Source organism: Thalassophryne amazonica, chromosome 7 (genome assembly GCF_902500255.1).
Source record: "Thalassophryne amazonica chromosome 7, fThaAma1.1, whole genome shotgun sequence".
Taxonomy (NCBI): Eukaryota; Metazoa; Chordata; class Actinopteri; order Batrachoidiformes; family Batrachoididae; genus Thalassophryne; species Thalassophryne amazonica.
In genome coordinates, this window is record NC_047109.1 from 98911082 (window position 1) to 98936362 (window position 25281).

General features: G+C 41.0%; 1 protein-coding gene across 2 annotated transcripts in view; it reads right to left on the reverse strand.

Moving 5' to 3' along the window:
* The window catches only part of LOC117514664 (F-actin-uncapping protein LRRC16A-like), a 203485-nt gene that overhangs the window by 16824 nt on the left and 161380 nt on the right, over positions 1-25281 (reverse strand). For both annotated transcript variants that reach the window (XM_034175232.1, XM_034175233.1), the window contains exons 17-24: positions 22159-22263; positions 20897-20966; positions 18747-18758; positions 14960-15041; positions 14717-14816; positions 13829-13883; positions 4310-4482; positions 3850-3918 (exon numbers count right to left, since the gene is read on the reverse strand). In XM_034175232.1, the coding sequence (XP_034031123.1) occupies positions 3850-3918; positions 4310-4482; positions 13829-13883; positions 14717-14816; positions 14960-15041; positions 18747-18758; positions 20897-20966; positions 22159-22263 (666 nt within the window). The remainder of the gene's footprint in view (positions 1-3849; positions 3919-4309; positions 4483-13828; positions 13884-14716; positions 14817-14959; positions 15042-18746; positions 18759-20896; positions 20967-22158; positions 22264-25281) is intronic.

Sequence of the window (25281 nt, forward strand, 5' to 3'; positions counted from 1 at the left end):
AGATTACACCAACAAAGTGATGACAGTGCTGTGCACTCTGAGAGGTGATGCAGATCCTGCGTAACAGAGGGATCAGACATTCACTGCGGCATCCAGCCAAGCTCCATATCTACCAACAAGATGGAGGAGTCCCCACAATTTTTAAGCATTCCAATGAGGGAGCACGGGTCCTAGAAGGAGACGACATGCATGAAGGGTAGTAAACTCTTCAATGACTTGGTTACTTTTTCTCACCTATTCCCTACTATAATCCTGATTGATGGCAGTATATTGCAGAGTAATAATGTGGTGTATTTGCTAAATGTTGTGCGGGGGCCCTCCATCACCTCCATCACAAGTGAACGGGGGTTCTCAGTGTCAGGTTCAGAAAGTATTCAAAAGTATTCACCCCCTGTGCTTTTACACATTTTAATTTGTTTGTGCCATTTCAAACACAAAAGTAATTCAGACTTTACTATATTAAAAGTTCTAAAATTATCCACCTTAAACTCAGACTGAAAGCAAATCTCTTCAACTTGTTATAAATTAAATAAAAATATCAAAGCCAAAATTATGGGTTGTATAAGTAATGGCAACCTTTAGTGTAGCACATGTAAATCATCAGTTTTATTGCCTTATTGCCAGTTTTCCCAGACATATTCAGTGGAAATGTTCATGTATCCATCCCCTGGCTTGTTTGAAGAAAACAGGTAATAAACCTGATAATTTGTGTGTGCTTTGCCAAAGGCGGTCATTACTTTTGTAACCCATCATCTTGGCTTTGATATTTTTATTTAATTTATATCAAGTTGTAGAGATTTGCTTTAAGGAGAATAATTTTTGAATCTTTAATATAGAGAACCCTGAATTACTTTGTGCTTAAAATGCCAAATAAATTTAAATGTATAAAAGCCCAATGGGGTGAATACTTTTGCAAGGTACTGTAAAATCCATCACGATGAAGCCCCCTTTGAACTGTGGTTTGCGATTCCTCACTTGTACATAAGTCGTTTTGTATAAAAGCCTCAACTAAATGAACGTAATGTAATGTAAGGTCTCCATCGCACAAAATAAAATGTGGCACTTTTTCAGTATCTTTTCAAATAAAATAAAAATTGTTCTGGTACTTCAACAGGTTTTCATGATTGTTCAAGATAATCCTGACAAAACAGATGATACTGAAGACAAATTGTAAAAAATTTAAATGTGAATTATGCGTGTTTATGATGATATACATTTAAATAGAGCAGCATTTCACAGTGAAAAAATAAAAAATAAACTAATAGAAGTTGTACAGGTTGTATACTGTTGAATTGTATATTATTACTGGTGGGCAAGGAGCCCGAGCTGCTGCGGGAGGCTGAGTGAGCCCAACTAGAGGTAGCTGGGCTCACCTCCTTGCACAGCAGGGGCTCTGGAACCAAACTAAACTAGCTTTCCAGTTTTGCCCAGCATGAGGTGTCCGGGTGGATGGAACTTCTACATTCTGTGGGACATCGGGGATGTGTAATTGGCATGGTCCATGGTCCAGGCCTCCATTGTTAAGGTGGCTGCTTTGAGTTGTGGCTATCTGCACTTTTTGGGGCAGCAACACAAGAAAGCTCTGGTGGACACCTGCAGCGAGGGAAGCAGTCAGGCTAAAGGAAGTCTCTCGTGTCTGGCTGAGAGAGAGGTCTCTAGAATCAGTGGTCAGGAAGGACTGCAGCCTCAGTGGTTGCTGAGGAAAACATCCATGTGTGGAAGGAGTTTGGCAAGACCGTGAACTTCCGGTTGGACGCAAAGTGGTTCTGGTAAAACTGTCAGACAACTCAGAAAAGGGAGGCAGTTCTTAGCTCAGGTTGTATTCAACAAAAGTGGGGAGCTGCTTATCTGGCCTTGCATTTCCTCAATGCTACAGACATAGCCTCCTTAGAGGAGGCATGGATGGAAGATGGTCAGATTTGGTGCCATCTCACAACTGGAAGTCACTCAGATTGTCAAAAAACTCATCAGTGGCAAGTCACCAGAGCTGCCTAGATTGGCCAGTTTGGTCACCTCTCAATTGCATCTCTGCCTTTTGTGAATGATGTGGTTCTGTTGGCTGCATTAGATAGTGACCTCTGATGTGTAATGGGCAGATATGAGGCAGAGTGAGAAGCGACAGGGATGCAAAGTAGCACCTCAAAATATGAGGCCATGGTCCTTTGTCGGAAAAAGGGTGGACTGTCCCCTCTGAATTAGGGAAGAGCTATTGCGCCAAGTGGAGGAGTTCAAGTATCTCAGTGTCTTGTTCACAAGTGGGGGTAAGATGGAGGGCGAAAATGACAGATGGATCGGGGCGGTATCTCAGGTCCTATGGACGGTGTACCGGACCATCGTGGTGAAGAAAGAGCTGAGCCAGAAGGTGAGGACCTTGATTTACCAGTCGATTTCCACTCCTAACCTTACCTACGGTCATGAGCTTTGAGTAATGACCGAAAAAACAGGGTTGCAGATACAAACTGCAGAAATGCAGTTCCTTTGTCGGGTATCTGGTCTTATATTAATAGACATGATGAGAAGTTCAAAAGTACGTGGGGAGCTCATAGTACAGCCACTACTTCTTAGCATTGAAAGGCGTGAGCTGAGATGGTTCGTGCATCTGGTGAGGGTTCCCCCTGGTCATCTCCATGGGAAGGTCAAGTCCAAAGGACAAAGACCCAGGACATACTAGAGGGATTAAATCTGCCAGATGGTTTGGGAATGTCTCAAAATCCACCGGGAAGAGTTTGAGGGCTTGGCTGAGGACAGTGACGTGTGGGATGAGTTGCTTGGACTGCTTCCAACGTGACCCACACCAGAGGCAGAAAATGAATGAATGAATGAATGTATTGTTGAAACATTATGTATAGTTCCCTATGAGGGACTGGAGGGAACACACACACACACACACACACACACACGTTCATAAATGCAAAACACAGCTGTTGCTATAAGGAAAAAAAACCCTGTTATTTCAATAAAGCATCACAGACAAGCTGGAGACATGGTGCTGTGAGAATATGATAAAACAGAATGAAAAAGAAGAGAGGGTGGACATGTCAACGTCTCCTGGAAGCAAATGTGATTTCACATACACAGGAAAATAAACATTCACACCCACAGACCAGAGATACCAGATGACAAAAATCTGATTTGTTCCACCTCAACCTGAACTTGCAGTCTATCCTCTCCCAAACCGTTCTGTTCTCTTCTCTTCCCTCAGCATCTTTTTGTTCCTTTGTTGTTTCATTCCCCGTGTTTGTCACATTGCCATCTTCTCTGCCTTCCTTCCGCTCATCCTCGTTCCTTTGCTTCCTGTATAAACACACTTCAAGGCTTCCTCCTGCTCAGCACAACTCAACAAACTCACAAACTCATCACTGCTCCACAATCTCACAAACATCCACCATGTCAGCAGTTTTAGTTTTAGTACTAAACATTTAGTATAAAAATTATGCTTGTTTTTCTGTCAGCTTGTCAACAAATACATAGACCCCCAACTACAACATGTATTTACAACAGTGGTGAAAGAAATGGTGAAACTCTGGGATTCCCCTAAAGCAGGGAAGGCATGAAGGACCATGGACCAAAGTGCACACTTTCCTTGTTACCGATCACCTCACAAGGTGATTTTACAGATGATCATGTTTTTAAACTGCACCGTCTTTTCCCTTCATAACAAAAGGTTTCCAATCCCCGCCTTAAGAACATTTTGGCACATTGGCAGATCTTACAGTACACCACAAAGCTCTACATGTACTAGAACTCATTGTCCTGAAATAAAAGGTTTTTGTTTTGTTGCCTGCACCCCGCTCACACCGCTTTGAACTTGGTTGCCCCTCAGCTATGTGGGAATCCCTGGAAACTTACTTCTCCAGTGCGGCTGCTACATCCTGTAGACCCTGAGGGCTGGTGTTGTTCTTGTCCCAGATCACGGTCCTGTATAGAGAAACAGACCAATTGAAGGAAATAAAGTTTTAACTGATGTCAGCGAGCTGAACGGCAACATTTCCCATGTTAAAAGTGCTCATAGCTTGTGGAGCCAATCTGCAGTTTCTGTTTTGGTTGACTCCTTCCTTTACTACCCATGTTACATATTATGACCCAGGCAGGGAGCAGATAAAGTCCATAACCACATATTCTTTGCCAGCCAATGACAAGTGTAGCTGACTTTGCACTAAACATCTCAGCACCATGAGCTGTGGTTACCTGTAATCAGTGGCTGCATAGTGGATCTACAGTACTAAGGCCACTTGGTAATTGTGCCTTTGTCAGAAAACAATTTTCCTGTATCCTAAACTGTGAATAATGTGCATCAACTTTTACTCACCTGAGTTTACTGTTGATCTGTAAGGCTTTGGCCAGCATTTTGGCTCCCATATCCCCCATGGCGTTACCGCTGATGTCAAGCCTGGTGAGAGAGGAGTTGCTGCCGAGGGCGTTCAGAACAATGGTTAGATCGCTCTTTAGTCTAGAATCCGCTAAAGACAGAGAGGTGAGGGGCTGGGGCATAAGGAAAAGAAGGAGCAAAGGGACGATAAGGTTCATATTATTAAGATGTACAGTATAATACAGTTTTAATAATACAGTTTTTTATTATTTTATCTTTCACCATTTTGTTAATTGCGACTTTATTGACTTTATGTAACTATTGTTTTGCCTTGAATGCTGCCATCTAGGCCAGGTCTCACTTAAATGTTAATGCGATTTTAAACCATCTTAAATAAAGAAATTAAATGAAACCTTTTTTAACTGACTGACTGACTGGCACTGTTATGGTTAACTACAAGTCTGTAAGTTTATCAATCAAGGGCTACGATTAAACACAGGCAAGTTTGATGAGCTAACGGGTTGAGAATCCCACAGCTGGAGAAGACCAAGAGGACGCCCACATTCCACCTGACTGTTGCAGATAGATGGCTATTTTTGAGGGCTGGGGATAAACCAGTCGTCTGCTTGGATGGTTGCCATTCAGGGCCCAAGGTGGTTCCATCTCCTGGTGAATACGGATTCGGGGCCCAAGGGTGGTTCCATCACCTGGTGAATGCGGACTCGGGGCCCAAGGGTGATTCCGTAGTGTGGTAAATGTGGATATAGGGCCCAAGGTGGTTCCGTAGTGTGGTAAATGTGGATGTAGGACCCAAGGTGGTTCCGTAGTGTGGTGAATGTGGATTTAGGGCCCAAGGTAGTTCCATCACCTAGTGAATGGGGAATCAGGGCCCAAGGTGGTTCCATCACCTGGTGATTGCGGATTCGGGGCCCAAGGTGGTTCCATAGTGTGGTAAATGTGGATATAGGGCCCAAGGTGGTTCCGTAGTGTGGTAAATGTGGATGTAGGGCCCAAGGTGGTTCCATAGTGTGGTAAATGTGGATGTAGGGCCCAAGGTGGTTCCGTAGTGTGGTAAATGTGGATTTAGGGCCCAAGGTGGTTCCGCAGTGTGGTAAATGTGGATGTAGGGCCAAAGGTGGTTCCGTAGTGTGGTAAATGTGGATGTAGGGCCCAAGGTGGTTCCGTAGTGTGGTAAATGTGGATTTAGGGCCCAAGATGGCTCCATAGTGTGGTGAATGTGGATTTAGGGCCCAAGGTGGTTCTGTAGTGTGGTGAATATGGATTTAGGGCCCAAGATGGCTCCATAATGTGGTGAATGTGGATTTAGGGCCCAAGATGGTTCCGTAGTGTGGTAAATGTGGATTTAGGGTCCAAGATGGTTCTGTAGTATGGTAAATGTCGATTTAGGGCCCAAGGTGGTTCCGTAGTGTGCTGAATGTGGATTTAGGGCACAAGATGGTTCCATAGCGTGGTGCATGTGGCAACGTGTGGCACCAGCGCATGCTTCCAGACCTGACCTGACCTACACTGCTAAATTAAAAGATATTGGAATCTACATCATCACTGAGAATTCTGAAAGAGTTTATTTTAAACTTATTTTCTTGTCTAAATGCATCATTTTATTGACTGTTACCAGGATGGATGGATGGATGCCACTTGGTTTCTTCAGATCTTCTAGTTAGTTTCCTGCACACAGTGTGTTTTTATCCTCTCTGTCCTGATTCATTCCTTCTGTGGATAATGCCCTTTTCTTTTTTTTTTGGGGGGGGGGGGGGGGGGGACTGGGGGTCAACAGACAGTTTTTGAGATCTTTGGCACAAAAGTGAGGAAACTGCAAGTCTGCAGTGAAATAAATACTATTAAAACTCATCTTTTGGCAGCTCCTGTTAGGGGTTGCCACAGCAGATCATCTGTCTCCATCTCACCCTGTCCTCTGCAACTTCCTCTGTCACAATAACCACCTGCATGTCCTCCTTCAGCACACCCATAAACCTCCTCTTTGGCCTCCCTCTTCTTCTGCTGCCTGGTAGGTCCAGATATATCCTGGGTTCCTCCTCTGCACATCTAAACATCTCAATCTCCCTTGTCTGACCTCAACTCTGAGATTTTCAACCTTTACTGTCCCTCTGATGTGCTCATACTAATCTACAGTACCTCCAGTTCTGCCACATCAAACTCTGCCTCCTGTCGTTTTGTTAGTAGCAGCTCCTCTAAGCTGTACAACATAGTAAGTAGTCTCAATGCTATCTTGTAAACTTTCTTTTTTCTCTTGCAGATATCCTGTTTACAAATCACTTCTTCCACTTTTCTCCACCCACTTCACCCTTCTTCACCTCTCTACCACACAGGTGACCTCAAGCATTTAAACTCAGCTACCTTCACCACCTCTATTCCTTGCAACCTCACTATTCCACTCTGCTCCACCTCATTCACACAAATAATCCATGTTGGAATCCCGTCTCTCCAGAATATATCTCCAACACCACTGCAAACAAGAAATGGCTCAGAGCCCATCCTTCATGCAATCCCACCTTGAATGGATCTGCGCATCTCACTGCCATCATGCTGACCATGTACATATCCTGCACCATCAATCAATCAATCAATTTTTTTATATAGCGCCAAATCACAACAAACAGTTGCCCCAAGGCGCTTTATATTGTAAGGCAAGGCCATACAATAATTATGTAAAACCCCAACGGTCAAACGACCCCCTGTGAGCAAGCACTTGGCTACAGTGGGAAGGAAAAACTCCCTTTTAACAGGAAGAAACCTCCAGCAGAACCAGGCTCAGGGAGGGGCAGTCTTCTGCTGGGACTGGTTGGGGCTGAGGGAGAGAACCAGGAAAAAGACATGCTGTGGAGGGGAGCAGAGATCGATCACTAATGATTAAATGCAGAGTGGTGCATACAGAGCAAAAAGAAAAAGAAACAGTGCATCATGGGAACCCCCCAGCAGTCTACGTCTATAGCAGCATAACTAAGGGATGGTTCAGGGTCACCTGATCCAGCCCTAACTATAAGCTTTAGCAAAAAGGAAAGTTTTAAGCCTAATCTTAAAAGTAGAGAGGGTGTCTGTCTCCCTGATCTGAATTGGGAGCTGGTTCCACAGGAGAGGAGCCTGAAAGCTGAAGGCTCTGCCTCCCATTCTACTCTTACAAACCCTAGGAACTACAAGTAAGCCTGCAGTCTGAGAGCGAAGCGCTCTATTGGGGTAATATGGTACTACGAGGTCCCTAAGATAAGATGGGACCTGATTATTCAAAACCTTATAAGTAAGAAGAAGAATTTTAAATTCTATTCTAGAATTAACAGGAAGCCAATGAAGAGAGGCCAATATGGGTGAGATATGCTCTCTCCTTCTAGTCCCCGTCAGTACTCTAGCTGCAGCATTTTGAATTAACTGAAGGCTTTTTAGGGAACTTTTAGGACAACCTGATAATAATGAATTACAATAGTCCAGCCTAGAGGAAATAAATGCATGAATTAGTTTTTCAGCATCACTCTGAGACAAGACCTTTCTGATTTTAGAGATATTGCGTAAATGCAAAAAAGCAGTCCTACATATTTGTTTAATATGCACTTTGAATGACATATCCTGATCAAAAATGACTCCAAGATTTCTCACAGTATTACTAGAGGTCAGGGTAATGCCATCCAGAGTAAGGATCTGGTTAGACACCATGTTTCTAAGATTTGTGGGGCCAAGTACAATAACTTCAGTTTTATCTGAGTTTAAAAGCAGGAAATTAGAGGTCATCCATGTCTTTATGTCTGTAAGACAATCCTGCAGTTTAGCTAATTGGTGTGTGTCCTCTGGCTTCACACCACCTTCACATACTTCTCTGCTGCTCCAGACTTCTCATGCAATACCACAACTCCTCTCTTGGCACCTTGTTCTAAGCTTTTTTTTACATATTCATAAAAACATATAACTCCTTCTGGCCTTCTTACTCAGTACAAACACTGCATCTGTTGCGCTCTTTCTCAGCATGAAACCATATTGTCGCTCACAGATCTTCACCTCTTTTTCTAAGCCTAACTTCCACTACTCTTTCCCATAATGTCATGCTGTGCCCAACCAACTTTATATTAAATATATTAAAGGTCACGGGAACCAAAACAAGTGTTTATAACATTTTATTTTTTATGGGGTAAACAATTTTGTGGTACAATTTTAGCTAATTTAATTAAAAACATTATGAAAAAATGTGCACTTTTAAAAAAATACCCCCCGGAAAAAAACAACAACAAAAAATACATTTAAAAACATCAAAAATGTACAGTTCTCTGAGATTTCAATTGTGAAGCTTTGTATTTAAGTTTGAGGTTGTCAGAAAAAAAATACTTATCATAGGCTCAAGTGCTAGTCTGTATAAAAAAAAAGTACCAAATTTGCTGAGCTTTAGAGCACAATGCAAAATGAAAACCATTCAGTAGGGATCAAGTTGATTTCTTTGATGCCAGAGTGATGTGAAGCTTCACGAATCTCCAACAGCGACTGACTGTTGGTTCATGTTGAGCTGCTGTACGATGTTTGCCAATTACACAGCTGGAGAGTCTGATCTGCCGACATATCAGACTCTCCGGCTGACATACATTCAGGGTTTTTTTTTTTTTGTCTGTGTTTGAGAGAATAGAGGAGGAGACGAACAATTTTTACTTCTGGCAATAAGCTTTTCTCCATAATGAAACTCTCTCTCTCTCTCTCTCTCTCTCTCTCACAACTTCAATCGCTTATCCAAGATTGGGTCGTGGGGGGCTGGAGCCTATCCCAGCAGTCATAGGGTGTGAGGCGGGGTACACCCTGGACAGGACGCCAGTCTGTCGCAGAGTCACATATAGACAAACAAACACATTCACACTTGCACGCACACCTATGGACAATTCAAAGTTTCCAATCCACCTAACCTGCGTGTCTTTGGATGTGGAAGGAAGCCGGAGTAAACACGGAGAGAACATGCAGGCCACAGGTGGGAATCAATTCCACGACCTTCTCCCTGTGAGGCAACAGTGCTAACCACTAAGTGACCATGCTGCCCATGATGAAACTTAGAGAATTTTTTTTTTACATTAATAATGGTAAAAATTATTGAAATGGTTCTAAAAAAAAAGTAATTTGTAATTTCTAAATAATAAATGTGAGAAAACTATTATTTTTTTCATTTAGCAAGAAGAATTATAGACTGCCTGCCTGCTGTGGTGTGCACAAAAAATATGAAAGTACAAACTGAAGTACAGTGAAAATGTTTAATGCAATTTATTGTTCATTTATTATGGCTGACAGGGAAACCTAGATTCTGTATTCATGAACATCCATATAGACTGTGACACATAAAACCTAAAAACTTGGATTAAAACATTCTATAACACCAATAGCATGTGACTGCATACAGAAAACATGTTAGAAAGATGTCTGTCTAGTAAGGTGAGAGCTTTATGTTGTGCTGAGTGATGTAGTTATCCATCATGACTGATTCTACTGCCTTACAGCAGCTCAGATCCTGAACCCTTATAAGTCACTGAAAATATTAAATCGATGTGGGTACACCACTTCAAGCAGATACGAGCACCACGAAAGGCCTGTAGCCTATTAATGCTCATAAAGCATTGAATCTGAAACCTACATGTCTTCTTTAATATCTTTACGGAAAGAAGAAATCAAATTCTTGACATGCACATTAGAAAGTGCCAATTCCTAAAACTACAGTAAGACATTTACTGCTCTATTTTTGATGGTGGATGGAAAAAAGAAGTGGCACTGAGAGCACAAGCACATTTGGGCCATGTCCCAGCACAACCCTCCTAAGACTGGATTTACTCTGTTCAATAATCTTGAGAGGTATGAGCAGCAGAGTGGCCAAGCAGTTAGTGTGTTCATTTCCAGAGCCGAAGGTTCCCAGTTCAAGACCACCCCTGCCCACTACCCATGTGATGTGTAGTTGCATCAGGAAGGCCATCCCAGCATAAAACGTGTGCCAAATAAACATGTAAATCAATATCAGTTCAGTTGTGTTGACCCAAGTGAAACAAGGGGAAGCCAAAAGAACTTATGATTATTCCTTGGAATTTTGCAGTCTGAACATGATATCAGCCAATCAGAGTCCTTCCATATAAACTGGCACTCTGGTATTGAGAAAGCAGATGAGCAGCAAGTGATAAGATTTCTGGTTCTTGTTAATAGATTTAACTCTAACAGCCACCAAAGCTCCCTGAGGTGAAGCAACAAGGTGAAGGCTTTTGTTTTTACATTAGTATTTACTACTGCTTCATTTATTAGATGTTTGAATCAAGTTTCATCATGTATTTTAAACATACCTCTGAGTGAGAGAGAGAGAGAAAGAGAGAGGTGTTACCTCATGAAACGCGTGCCTTTTCCCCTCCCTCCTCCCGTGCAGTTTTTTTCTTTGCCTACAGTGACCATAATATTCATTAATTTTCTGTTGTTTATGTGGGTAGGGGCAGCGGTGTCACAATTTGCCATCAGATTAATAATTCACTGTTGCGGGTGACTGGGGACACTGTGCGCAGGCAGAACATACATGCTTTTTGAAGCTGCTTATATCAGGTGCATCTAACTATTGCACTCTTCACGCACCACTAGACAGACCTGTTTTTTGGTGGTCAAAGGTTCAAATGCTTTCAGGTGGCAGAGGGTATCAGTGCACCAGCACAAAGACCAACCATACCTCATTTTTAGACAACATGCCCATATGCTGTTGTAATTTAGAGGCCATGTGTGCTGAAGGTAAAGATGACGTCTACACCAGGTGGAAGCTATCACTGACACTTGCGCTAGGTGTCACATGTAGAATAAAGCCCTTTAAGTCCACCTATAAATGATTTTTAACACTCCGTTAAAAACATCTGCTTTTCCCGCATCTTGTTTGAAGCAGTCTGCTTCGTGAAAGTCAAGATGGCAAAAATTAAAGAGCATTCTTTTCTATAACTGCTACACAACAGAGAAACCTCAATACTACGAGTCCACAAGATTTTTTTTCTGAAATAAACTGCCTACTTGCGTTTTCACAACCATACTACTACTGTTTAAAAAAAAACAACCATGTACCTGCCCCTGCTGCACACCCATTAATCCATCCTCCTCCTTACTTTCCCCTCATGTGTATCCTCTGAACCTTTAACTTATTTTTCTATTTCTCTCTATTTCTGCATCCACCTGCACTGCCAGATAATCAGCTCATGTGCGCGCAGACACACACACACACACACACACACACACACACACACACACACACACACACACACACACACACACACACACACACACACACACACACACACACACACACACACACACACACACAAAATGACAGGCACCAGGAGACCAGTTCAGCACATATCAGGTCAATGGAATAATCAATCCCGCATGTAGCAGGCAAAGAGGAGGAGGTGGCACAGTGGCAAAATTCGTTATAGCTCCCATGATGCACTCGGACAGAAAACAAGCCAGATGGATTTAGAAGAAGAAAAAAATGACATAACAGTGGTGAACTAATGTGATTTTCTAACCATGTCAGGAGAAACTCAAATTAAAGTCACATGGTGAGAAGGAACACAGAAGCAGTGACAGAGTCTCTGGGAGATTTTTAAAGACGATAATCAATTGATGGCAATACTGTTATTTTTTTCTACATACTCTGGTTTAGAATTTGCGTGGACATCAGGAAATATCTGATCCACTGTTCTAAATGCCACAACAAAAATGTGATTTCCACAATGAGGTCTTACATTTAAAAGGTGTCCTATGACCTGTAATCTGGTTTTATCTACACTTTGTGTGATTGCAGATGCAAGTTACACATCCTCAAAGTTCCACAATTCTGTGTCTGTACAAACTGTGGCCCTAGAAGCACAACTGAAACCTAAAACACCCTCATATCTGACTTTTGTGATGTCTGAGGCAGAACCCAAAGATGACTGGAATTGGCAGTTAGATTAACACAGACACAGACGGAGCCTTCTCTTTGCATTTTGCGAACATTTCTTGTATATTTGGATGCTTTCTGAAAGCTTATGGAAATGGATGAAACAGAGCAATACTGCCAGAAAAGGACATGATGAAGATGCTTAACAATAACATATGGATATTTGGCTTCATCGCTGCCAATGTGTGGATGTGTGTGCAGTGACATTACACCGTTTGAAACACACATAAATTTACATACGTCACTGGAGCATAGATGAGCCTACATCCCCACTGGCAGGTCATGGATACTGTGTATGTGTTAAGCTTCACATGCTGTAAAACAACGAGCCAAGTTTCTCTCCATTTAGTGATTTATAGTTTTTTTTTTTTTTTTAATCTTAAGCCTCTTTGTCTTTTGAACAAATTGCAATGAGTAATGAATGAGCCATTAGTCTGCTCCTCCCTGTTTGTATCTTAAGGTGCCCTGACACTTGCACGACTTTGATCTGCGCACTTGCACGCACATCGCTGTGATGATCCCATCAGCTGTGATGGTCCCATCAGCTGTGTTCCCAGCTGGACACCGCGCTTTGTTCCACTGGATGCCATGCGCTGTGCACTGGACACTGCATTTGTAAAATAATTATTCTGTAGCGGATTAATCATTTTCTCTTTGAGTTTGCTGTTGAAAACTGCTCCAGCAGCAGCTTTTCTCCCTCTCGCGCACGGTGAACGAGGTGGAGAAAGCATTTGGAACTGTCTGAAAAGGTAATTATTTGTCAGGTTTATATTGTAATGGCTTGGTAAAACAGTTGCATGTTCATCCCTTCTTTTGTGCAGCTGTAAAAGTATGTTTACGATAGATTTAGCTTCTCGTTATAAACGTTCAGACAAGCTGCGCTCTGATCGTGTGTTGATGCAATCTCTCGCACTCACACAGAGTGTTTTTGACTTGTTTGTGCAATGTTCACTTGAAGTTCACATCATTAATGCGTGACAGAGATTTTGAACATTTCAAAATTTTCTTTGCACACATGGACGAAGCTGCGCACAATTTACAACGAATTTGAGATGAATTTACTCTTGTATCTACTCTTGCATGGCAGAGTGCATCAACTTTCAATCAATCAACTTTTTTCTTATATAGCGCCAAATCACAACAAACAGTTGCCCCAAGGCGCTCCATATTGCAAGGCAAGGCCATACAATAACCATGAAAAAAGTGCATGCAAGTATGCAGATCAAAGTCGTGCAAGTTTCAGGGGGCCTTTACTCACTTGTGCTTCATCTCAAATACACATCTACACACTCCAGATGATAATTACACACACGTCAGACGTCTGCAAGAATTAAAGCATGAATATTTATGCAAGGCTGCTATAACCCAGTTAGTCTGTGTTTAATGCAAGAGTCCATTGATCAACGTTAGGAAAGTGTATTCCCACACACCCTGTTCTTCAGCGGTCAGAGGTCAGCAGCAGCCCCTGCTATGTGCAGTGATTTGATAAAGGGTGTTTCAAAGACAATCAGTTTGATGGATGTTGTTTTAAGCAGTTACAAGCCAGACAACTAAAAATCAAATCTGCAACTCACCGACTCTTCCTCTTGAATCATGTGGACTAGGCTGTCCAACACTGGGGCAAGGTTTCTGCATCGGACAGAGAAGTACAAGAACAGTGGAAAAAACTAAGTTTAGAACGTGTTAATACAGTTACAATACAAATGTCATAACACTACTGAACAACCAAAAGTAACCATGTACATGTACTGCGGTGAAGACACTCATGATGGGCTCCAGTGGTAGAAAATAATACTTAAACTTCTTATTTTCACTGCAGAAGTGTAAATTCATATTATACAATGCAATTTCCACATCTTCACAAATACATGTGGTGGTACGTTTGGTGACACGGTGACTTTTCACAGGTCCCACTGTGTTGACATTGTGGTTACAATTATCAAACACTACACCTGTAATTTTTTTTTTTTTTTTTTATAAAATCACTACTTGGATAACAGCCTAACATTACCTGTTCAACTGCTATTGCAAAATTTAGAATTTGCTTGCAAACAAGCACGATAAGGTCACTGCCTTGGTGATAGCTAAAAATAAGCGGCCTGGCAAGTCGCTGAATCAATCTTGACCTGATCCAAATTAATGCACTGAAATATAGTGAAATACATTTATGTTTTCTCTGAACACTCGCTGCCAAAATGACTGTGTGGGTGTGTGACTTGCTTGTGGAGAAAGTCTTCTACAGTGGAGCTGTCCAATCTCTTGCCAAGAAAAGTCAAGTGTGTGCAGCCGGTGAAATTTTACACAAGCTCCACTTTGAGCAAAGGACATCATCAGAGAATCTGTCCACAACAGATCTTTCCTTAATCCCAAAATCCAGCAGCCCATACAGTCAAGCACCCCCTCCCCACCCATCAGGGTTTACACACTGGTTTCATTGATGTCCTCAAGCTTTGTGGTCTTACTTGGACTTGATGTTATTGAAGTTCTTGCCTAGAGACAAATGTCTGATAGAACGATTCTTGGCCAGCCACAGCAGCAGAGTGGACAGGTCTGAATCCAAACCTGGAGGTCAAACAAGCCTTAAATTTTAAAACGATTTACTGATATCCACTACTTGTGCTTTTCAGAAAGAACCAGAAGTTTAGATTTAAGAGATGAAGAGGTTAATCAAAATGTCACAGTATATTTGGATGATGTTGACTTACCATTGTCAGAGATATCGAGGCTGGAGATGTTTGGAATCTCTGCAATACAACCTTCAAGGATCTGAGATCCTCCAGACCGCAACTGTGTAGACAGGAAGATGTTAGACACATCAGACTGCTTCCCTTGGGCAGTATTATTAGACGGTATTGCTTAAATTTTCATTGTTACGCAGATGATACCCAGCTTTATCTATCCATGAAGCCAGAGGATACGCACCAATTAGCTAAACTGCAGGATTGTCTTACAGACATAAAGACATGGATGACCTCTAATTTCCTGCTTTTAAACTCAGATAAAACTGAAGTTATTGTACTTGGCCCCACAAATCTTAGAAGCATGGTGTCTAACCAGATCGTTACTCTGGATGGCATTTCCCTGATCTCTAGTAATACTGTGAGAAATCTTGGAGTTATTTTTGATCAGGATATGTCATTCAAAGCGCATATTAAACAAATATGTAGGACTGCCTTTTTGCATTTACGCAATATCTCTAAAATCAGAAAGGTCTTGTCTCAGAGTGATGCTGAAAAACTAATTCATGCATTTGTTTCCTCTAGGCTGGACTATTGTAATTCATTATTATCAGGTTGTCCTAAAAGTTCCCTAAAAAGCCTTCAGTTGGTTCAGAATGCTGCAGCTAGAGTACTGACGGGGACTAGCAGGAGAGAGCATATCTCACCCGTGTTGGCCTCCCTTCATTGGCTTCCTGTTAATGCTAGAATAGAATTTAAAATTCTTCTTCTTTCTTATAAGGTTTTGAATAATCAGGTCCCATCTTATCTTAGGGACCTCGTAGTACCATATTACCCCATTAGAGCGCTTCGCTCTCAGACTGCGGGCTTACTTGTAGTTCCTAGGGTTTGTAAGAGTAGAATGGGAGGCAGAGCCTTCAGCTTTCAGGCTCCTCTCCTGTGGAACCAGCTCCCAATTCAGATCAGGGAGACAGATACCCTCTCTACTTTTAAGATTAGGCTTAAAACTTTCCTTTTCGCTAAGGCTTATAGTTAGGGCTGGATCGGGTGACCCTGGACCATCCCTTGGTTATGTTGCTTTAGACGTAGACTGTGTTTCATAATTATTGTATGGCCTTGCCTTGCAATGTGGAGCGCCTTGGGGCAACTGTTTGTTGTGATTTGGCGCTATACAAGAAAAAAGTTGATTGATTGATTGATCCAGGGGAGTGTGGAGACCCATTAATGCTGTGTGCAATCTAATAAGAGTAAAGATAACGACATCTTGTGCCAATAAAACTAGCCACCGTGGAAATGTGATTCCTTCACTACAGGAAGGAGTAAAACACCTTTAAGGAACTCCTTTATGAATGTAGAGACAGCGAGAGAGAGCGAGAGAATATATAAATAAGAGAATATATAAATAATGAATGTTCATGAGTGCAATGGCAAGATTATCTGCATGAAAGCTGAAAGATGGAATATATATACCATTCCACAAGGTGCAGCTGAATGGAATAATATGTGAATGAAAAAAATATTCTTATCATTGCATGAATGGAAAACATTCATGATTTGTTTTATAGAACACCTCAACATAACCACTTTATTTGATTTTTTACTTAAAATTAGACAAGTGTTTCTTCTTTGACTCATCAATACAGTCCCTGCTGGACTCGCTGACACACTGTTGACTTCAGCAACAGTAAGATCCACTGCGCTGAGGAGCTCAGTGGTGTGTGTGTGTGTGTGTGTGTGTGAGTGTGTGTAGCACACATCTGCTTTCTTCAATCCAGCAAAAAAAAAAAAAAAAAAAAAATTGCAACAAGAACTTGCTCAATTCTGACACTGCTTCAACAGCTGCTAAAGATGTTAAAGATGTCCTCACGGACACTCCCACTGCTGGATTTAGTAGTTTCCGTGCATCACAGGAGCATTTTTACAAGAAGCTAATGGAGCAGCACAATCTTGTTGAATTTACATGTCAAGCGCATCATGACAACATGCAACAGTGCAAAACAGATGGGAGAAAAATGCACCGACAGTAGAGAAAATGCACATTAGTGACATCACTCATTCAATGACACAAATACTGAATGTCACATGGCACAGAATCTAATCACATGACAAGGGTCTATTTAGGCATCATCTATATACATAAAGGACTATGTCTGTCTGTCTGTCCGGGATAAACTCCCAAACTATAATATGTAGCCCTAAAAACTATGTATATTCGGAATCCTCATGACATGGGGAACAAACTGGTACCATTTTTTAAAACGTTGAACTGAAAATTACCCCCAAAATAGCCATTTATGTAAGACCATACAGTGTTGTACCATGTGCTTTTCATGCTGCCACTTCTGTCTTTCTGTCTGTCCGTTCTGTCTGTCTCCCAGCCCTAAAAACTATTATATATATATATATATATATATATATATATATATATATATTTGAACTGAAAATACCCCCAAAATAGCCGGCTGTGGGTGTGACCAGGCAGATTCAAATTTCCAGCCCTGTATATGTGTTGGCCATCTCCGTTTATTTAATCCCTTTCTTCAGCTACTTTATGTTCTCAACTGTTAAGCACCTGACTGTCCTGTACAACCCACTTTGCCTTCCTGTCTGAATACATTCATTTTATGTTTGCAAAATTGCAATGTAAAAACAGTGAACTACACCACTACCTCAATTTTGATTCATTGATATTTACATTTACTGTTACCTACCTTTTGTGTGTAATTTTGTTATAAATTTGATTGCAAAACAAAGTCTGCATGAAGGACTTCAAATGTGTTTGTCTTTTAACCAAGTATTTCCACTTAGTTTGGGGAGTCCACGTCTTATAGTTCTGCTGGACAAACATTAGCCCATTAACTGTTATATTTTTAAGACATCAGCATTACAAAAACAAATGTTGGGCAAAAAACGTGTTGGGCATAAAATGATTGGCATTTGGCTTATGTCTAAAACAGGTTAATCCGGGCAGCGCCAGGTACCCCAGCCAGTATAAAATAGAAGGTCTCACAGAAAGAAGGTCATGGGATTGATTCCCACTTGTGGCCTTTCTGTGTGGCGTTTGCATGTTCTCCCCATGTTTGCGTGGGTTCCTTCCAGGTGCTCTGGCTTCTGCCCACATCCAAAGACATGCAGGTTATCGGTGGATTGTAAACATTAAACTGTCCGTAGGTGTGTGTGTGTATATATGTGTGTTTGCTCATGTGCAGGTGTGAATGTGTTTGTTTGATTATATGTGACTTTGTGATAGACTGGCGTCCTGACCAGGGTATACATTATGACTGCTGGGATAGGCTCCAGCCCCCTGTGACCCTTAAATGGAGCACGCTGGTATAGAAAATGGATAGATGACAAAATAGTGGTAAAAACAGAGTGAGTGATATAGACAAACAGTGAGAGGGAGAGAAAGAGAGAAAACATAAATAATGAATGTTCATGAGTGTAATGGTGAGTGTGCTTTGGATATGTGCACACACACGAGCACACACAAAATCACTTCCACTTTGCAACCCTATTGGAATACACAGCAGGTGGTTTAAACCACAAAGAGTTACCAGTTTCTTGATGTAAAACACAGAACTTTTACAACACATCGTTGAAATGAATGAATCCATTAAACTGGTCTTCATGACATTTGACACGTTTGCTTAAAAGAGAGCACAGATCCTCCAGAACATCTACAGCAGGAATCTTTGCACTTGAGTGTAAAATGTTGGAGAGAAAAATACAGTCTCCAAAGAAAATAAATTTCAGTCTAATAAAAATGAAGTTGAATGAGAAGTTAATTATTGAGAGTGAACAGCTTGGTACTTACACAATGGCCAAGCTTAGAGAGGCATTAGGGGGAGAGAACAGATTGTTAGAGCCAAGCCAACATTTACAGATAACAAAACACGCAGATGTTTAATGACCAGATTTACATTTACACACACACACACACACTTATTCACAGGGCATATTACCCACAAACACACAATCCACAGTGAGCTGTAAACACTGTGTATTACGCACACCGTCAGCCCAGCTTTGAGGTGTCACAGCCAAACAGTTCATTAGGGCTTCGAAAAGGACATAACGCATCATTTAACGCTTAGTTCCAATCTGGGAAGTCTTCTGTGGGAATCTGGAAGTGGATTTCCTGTGTAATTTGCATATATGTGTTATCTTTAGCAACACAACTGAATCTTCAGCAAGCTGTGTGTGTGTGTGTGTGGTTATGTGAGGGAGTTGTGGTGAAACAATTAGAGAGGGAAACCAAACCCTCCCACGCCGTCATCCTCTCCGATCATCTCTCCCCATCCACCCCCTCCTGCTATCTACTGAGTTTTCCATTATTCCGCCTCATAACAGTGTCACCGGTGTTTCACAGGGCTTTGGAGTGAATCCGAAAAATTTCCTTTCACACTAAGAGTATTACCTCCAGAGTAATAAAACTGCATTCAACAAAACATGCCGACTATTACACTTAAAAATGCTACTCGTAATAAAACAGGAAGACGAAGCACAATCAGCAACTGTTTCTCTCCAACTGTAGAGTCACAACAGTTCAGTTTCTACAACATATATAGAAAATGTTTCTATACGTGAACTAGAACCAGATTAATGGCTTGAACTGATAAGTTCCTGCTATTAAATACATATTAGTGACTTAGTCCTAACCATGAATAATGGTGCGGAAACTTAAAAAAGTGTGAAGACCTATTCAATTCTGAGAGAGATTATGTTGCTAAAACATGAAAAATGGGGAAATGACTGAGCTTGTCCTGGAAAAGAGAGCATGAGAGAGTAAGTACTATACAAGACAACCTCCGGTCCACGAAAATGAAGCAAGAAGTTGAAAATCTTAGAGGTCCATGAATGGCCACTTAAGTTACTCCCGGTGGACCCCCATGCTAAAATCCCCTACTTCAGAGAAGAAAAACACATTTATAGCCTGGTACAAAAAAAATGGGCTTTGTCTCAATCCTGTTAAGTGCTGACATAACGCATCATGTGATAAATCTGGTTCCGGGTCCAAAGACCTGCAAGTTTACAATTAAAATTACATCTGTACGATCCTTTTAAGGATCTACAGTTTAAGTTTAATTTGTGTTTACAGTGTGCGCAAACCTCCGTCTCTCCCTTCTCCACCCCTGTTAACCGCATTCGTCTGTTTCTAAGGAAAGAACACTTAATAAAACTTTTTTCTTTTACTTTATATACTGTATTATGCACAGGTAAAATATACATATATAAATAAATAATAAATATATAAATATACAAATTTCACTTTCCCACCGAACGACATGAACAGGAAGCGATCGCAGCTCACAGCAACTTCCATTGAAAATAACGGAGAAACGACCTGAGCTTCTGGCATGATAACATAAAACAAAAGCAACAACAACATCTAAAAACCCAGTTAATATATCCAGGAGAGTTTTAGGCACAATATACAAAGAGTTTTGTGTTGTGATGTTAATGCTGTTGTCCGTGTGCAACGGTGTAAGTGCAGCATGATCACAGCGTCTCAGTGCAGTTCTCAGTGTTAATGACAGACCTTTTTTTTTGATGGACCCGGAAGTTGAAAATCACATGATGCGCTACATCACACTTAACAACCAGATAGCTAGTTTAACTTAGCCACATGGGGTGTACAGCCAGTGGCAGGTAAATGAGGATGTTAGAGAGAGGAAGGGTGTACACCATGCTGTCAAACTGGCCACATAAGCCAGTGCATTTAGAGGCCTGGTCACAAACTCGGACAAATAAGAAAGGTTGCATCAGGAAAGGCATCAGACATCAATTTTACTACCAAAAATACAGATGACAAATCGAATTTCCATAACGAGTCAGTCAATGCTGTGGTTAACTGTTCTCCATTAATCAGAGCTCAGTTCTGTTGTCACCACCGGTTATTTGTGGCATTGCAAAACCTCTTTCAGCAGCAATGTTCAGTGTGTCCAGTGTAACTGTGGGTCTTACCTCACAGCAGCTGAGGTCTAGAGAAACATCCTTCAGATTAGGGTTACAGGCCAAGCCAAGAAGAAGAGCTCTGAAACAATAAATTTGCATCAAACAATGTACGGAAAAACAAAACTACATAAGTTATAGTAGCCAGATCACACAGTAGGTACAACAAAAAACAAAGTTTCATAAAGCATGCACCTGTCAAAGAAACTTGGCTTTTGAGAACTTTTATTGTGTAACTCAAAGTCAATGTAATGTGCACAAATATTTTAAGTAGACAACCTGCTGCACATACATGAAAATCAATTTTTTAAACAAAAAAACCCCCCAAAATTATACAGCTTTTATTAATTCCACTCAGTGCAGTATTACAGTAGTAAAACTACAACAGAATTGTAATATTGATCGAACAATATGGAATGGATGAAAGACTGGCAGTTGTGTTTAAATATTAAAAAAATAAATTTCTCCTCAGTTATTTTATGATTCTCATAATTATTATGTGCATAACAGCAGGAAAACACTGTTGAGACAGGATGAAAAGAAAAACATGTATTCATGTGGAAAGCATTTCTTGACTGGCAGGTCAGACGCGTACAAAATGCAGCATCTGCTAAACACAGACTTTGTGCAGAACTGAAGTGAAGCAGAGCATAGACATGCTTTTGAAACACTTCTGAAATGTTCTACAATGTTGCTGGTAAGCTAGCAGCTAAACACTGAACAGAGTATGGTGGCTATCATCTCTGTCAACATGGCATTTATGAAATGAACCATAGATGTATAATGTGGATACTGCTTACTGGACATCCTTAACCTATCAAACCTCCATCCATATATCATGAGCAAGTATGTACATAAGGTTTGGTGTTAATTTTCCGTAGCACACATGGCAACATGTTCAGAGAGCGGTACTGCAATAATAATTTCTTCCCCTGTAAGAATACAGTAGTTATGCAGCAAACTAAACGCTAATAAATCAGGTGTGGCGTTGCAGGCGGAGATGTCTGCAGCAAAGCAGCAGATCACCAGCAGGCCACTAACTTGCAAAATTGCATAGGAGATGTGAAGCCCTGTATGGATTGTGGCACGTGCATGTTGCAGCTCAGCTCGACTAAACGGTCTGACAGGCTTAAACAGAAATACTGTACAAAGTGTGGTAGAAAGCAGTCGTAGTGCAGTCTGGGTAGCAGAACAAAAAGAATATGTACAGACACAACGTGTTAAACAGGAAGAGCTTCATCAGTAAAATATGAATGTATGTATGTTTCTCTCACTTGAGAGCTTCTGGCGACAGCTTGGTTCCTGACACATTGATGGAGCTGAGAGACATGGCGCTGCTGAAGAAGTGCTTGAATGATGGAGGCACCTCTTTGCTTTTCCTACAGAAAACAAGAACGAGAAATAAAATATTGCCACGGGGATGGCAGTGACTCAAAACACAACTCATCACCAAACTTCTATTTTCTTTGTTTTGTCCACGATGGAATAGATGGATTTCCTTCAGCGCACTTGAGCTCCAGGTCAAAATTAAACTTTTACGAGTCCTGGCAGAACCTAAACGTGACCCACTTCAGGTTTTATTTAAGATGTGACCAGATGTTGTTACACTCAAAGTCTCAGAAATCCCACCTAATCATCCTACTACTTTTCTAACTATTGCTCACCTCCTCCTATGTCAACTGATCCTCCTTTCCCTTCCGCCCACTTGTCCTTCCTCCTCCTCTTCCTCTCTCCTAATGTCTGTTCATCTTTCCATCCTAAAAACCCTCGGCTTTCCCCTGCCCTTAATGAATATGCCTTCCACTCCCTGGAGATGCAGTGGGAAGAGAGATAATGGGGAGAACACGACTCCTCCACCCATCTGTCACACGCCCACACTCAAACCACGTGCACATGTACAAACCAGAAACTACAGATGCACACAAATACAGTGCCCTCTAAAAGGAATGGGTCCCTTGGTATTTCGCACATTTTAATTTGTTTATGCCATTTCAAATACAGAGAGTAAATCAGGCTTCTCAATATAACAAAATGAAAAAGCGCACAATTTCTCCAATCAGCCTATAATTTCTTCTGGGTTGTCTGGGTGTTTTGGTGGCTTTCCTCACTCTTCTCCTTCTTGCACAGTCACTCAGTTTTTGAGAACTGTCTACTCCACACAGATTTACCATAGAGTGTCATACTGTTTGTATTTCTTCATAATTGATGTAAATAAAGTCCAAGACAAATACAGTGACTTGGAAATGTTCACATATCCATTCCCTGACTTATCTGAAGAAACCTACAACCCCTGGCAAAACTTATGGAATCACCGGCCTCGGAGGATGTTCATTCAGTTGTTTAATTTTGTAGAAAAAAGCAGATCACAGACATGACACAAACTAAAGTCATTTCAAATGGCAACTTTCTGGCTTTAAGAAACACTATAAGAAATCAAGAAAAAAAGATTGTGGCAGTCAGTAACGGTTACTTTTTTAGACCAAGCAGAGGAAAAAATATGGAATCACTCAATTCTGAGGAAAAAAGTATGGAATCACCCTGTAAATTTTCATCCCCAAAACTAACACCTGCATCATATCAGATCTGCTCGTTAGTCTGCATCTAAAAAGGAGTGAACACACCTTGGAGAGCTGTTGTACCAAGTGGACTGACATGAATCATGGCTCCAACACGAGAGATGTCAATTGAAACAAAGGAGAGGATTATCAAACTCTTAAAAGAGAGTAAATCATCACGCAATGTTGCAAAAGATGTTGGTTGTTCACAGTCAGCTGTGTCTAAACTCTGGACCAAATACAAACAACATGGGAAGGTTGTTAAAGGCAAACATACTGGTAGACTAAGGAAGACATCAAAGCGTCAAGACAGAAAACTTAAAGCAATATGTCTCAAAAATCGAAAAATGTACAACAAAACAAATGAGGAACGAATGGGAGGAAACTGGAGTCAACGTCTGTGACCGAACTGTAAGAAACCGCCTAAAGGAAATGGGATTTACATACAGAAAAGCTAAACGAAAGGCTGGAACTTTTGTTTGGTGCCTTTCTAATGAGATTTATAAAGATGACTGCCTGAAGAGAACATGTAAATTTCCACAGTCATTGATGATATGGGGCTGCATGTCAGGTAAAGGCACTGGGGAGATGGCTGTCATTACATCATCAATAAATGCACAAGTTTATGTTGATATTTTGGACAATTGAAAGGATGCTTGGGGATGATGAAATCATTTATCAAGATGATAATGCATCTTGCCATAGAGCAAAAACTGCAAAAACATTCCTTGCAAAAAGACACATAGGGTCAATGTCATGGCATAGGGTCAATGTCAATGAGCAGATCTGATTTGATGCAGGTGTTAATTTGGGGGATGAAAATTTACAGGGTGATTCCATAATTCTTTCCTCAGAATTGAGTGATTCCATATTTTTTTCCTCTGCTTGGTCTAAAAAAGTAACCATTACTGACTGCCACAATCTTTTTTTCTTGATTTCTTATAGTGTTTCTTAAAGCCAGAAAGTTGCCATTTGAAATGACTTTAGTTTTGTGTCATGTCTGTGATCTGCTTTTTTCTCCAAAATTAAACAACTGAATGAACATCCTCTGAGGCCGGTGATTCCATAATTTTTGCCAGGGGTTGTAGCAATAAAACTGATTTACAGGTATTATACCAAAGCGTTCCATTACTTATGCAACCCATCATCGGTGCATTTATACAACTTTATTAAGTTATATGAAGTTGTAGAGATTTGAGTTTGAATTCAAAGAATTTTAGAAATTTTTATACTAAAAAGCCAGATTTACTTTTTGTATTTGAAATGGCTTAAACGAATTAAAACGTAAAATAGCAAGGGGCTGAATACTTTTGGAGGGCACTGTACTCTAAACACATTCTGTTCATTGATCTTCTGCAATGACACACTCTCACCAGTAGGTGAGATACTGGCAGACATAAGATGTCGGGTCCAATCTGGATTTTTGAACAAAATTGACAGTAGAAATGATTAGACAGAGTTTATCTGGTTACGATGTTAAGGCCTATCAAATCATGACCCATAAGCAGGTTTTCAGGAGGTTGAGGTGTTGTCACTTTCTGATTAGACTGGTAACATATTGAAATAATTTGTCCTATATAGGCCCTGAGGTCCATTAGTGCTGCTGCTCATCCCTAGATACAGAGGTGTGAAGTGTTTGAGAGTCTACGATGATTTGCCCCTGGATGGGATGGGAAGCCAGGCCATCACAGGTTGCCGTATAGCCTTTTCCAGCCAGGTGGACAGAGACTATGCAGTTTTGGAACTCAGTTTGATATATTGGTACCCAACTCCTAATCCACTGAGCAAGCTACTTATTTCACATGCTGTCAAATAGTTGTGTGTAAAACTCAGGTAGATTCT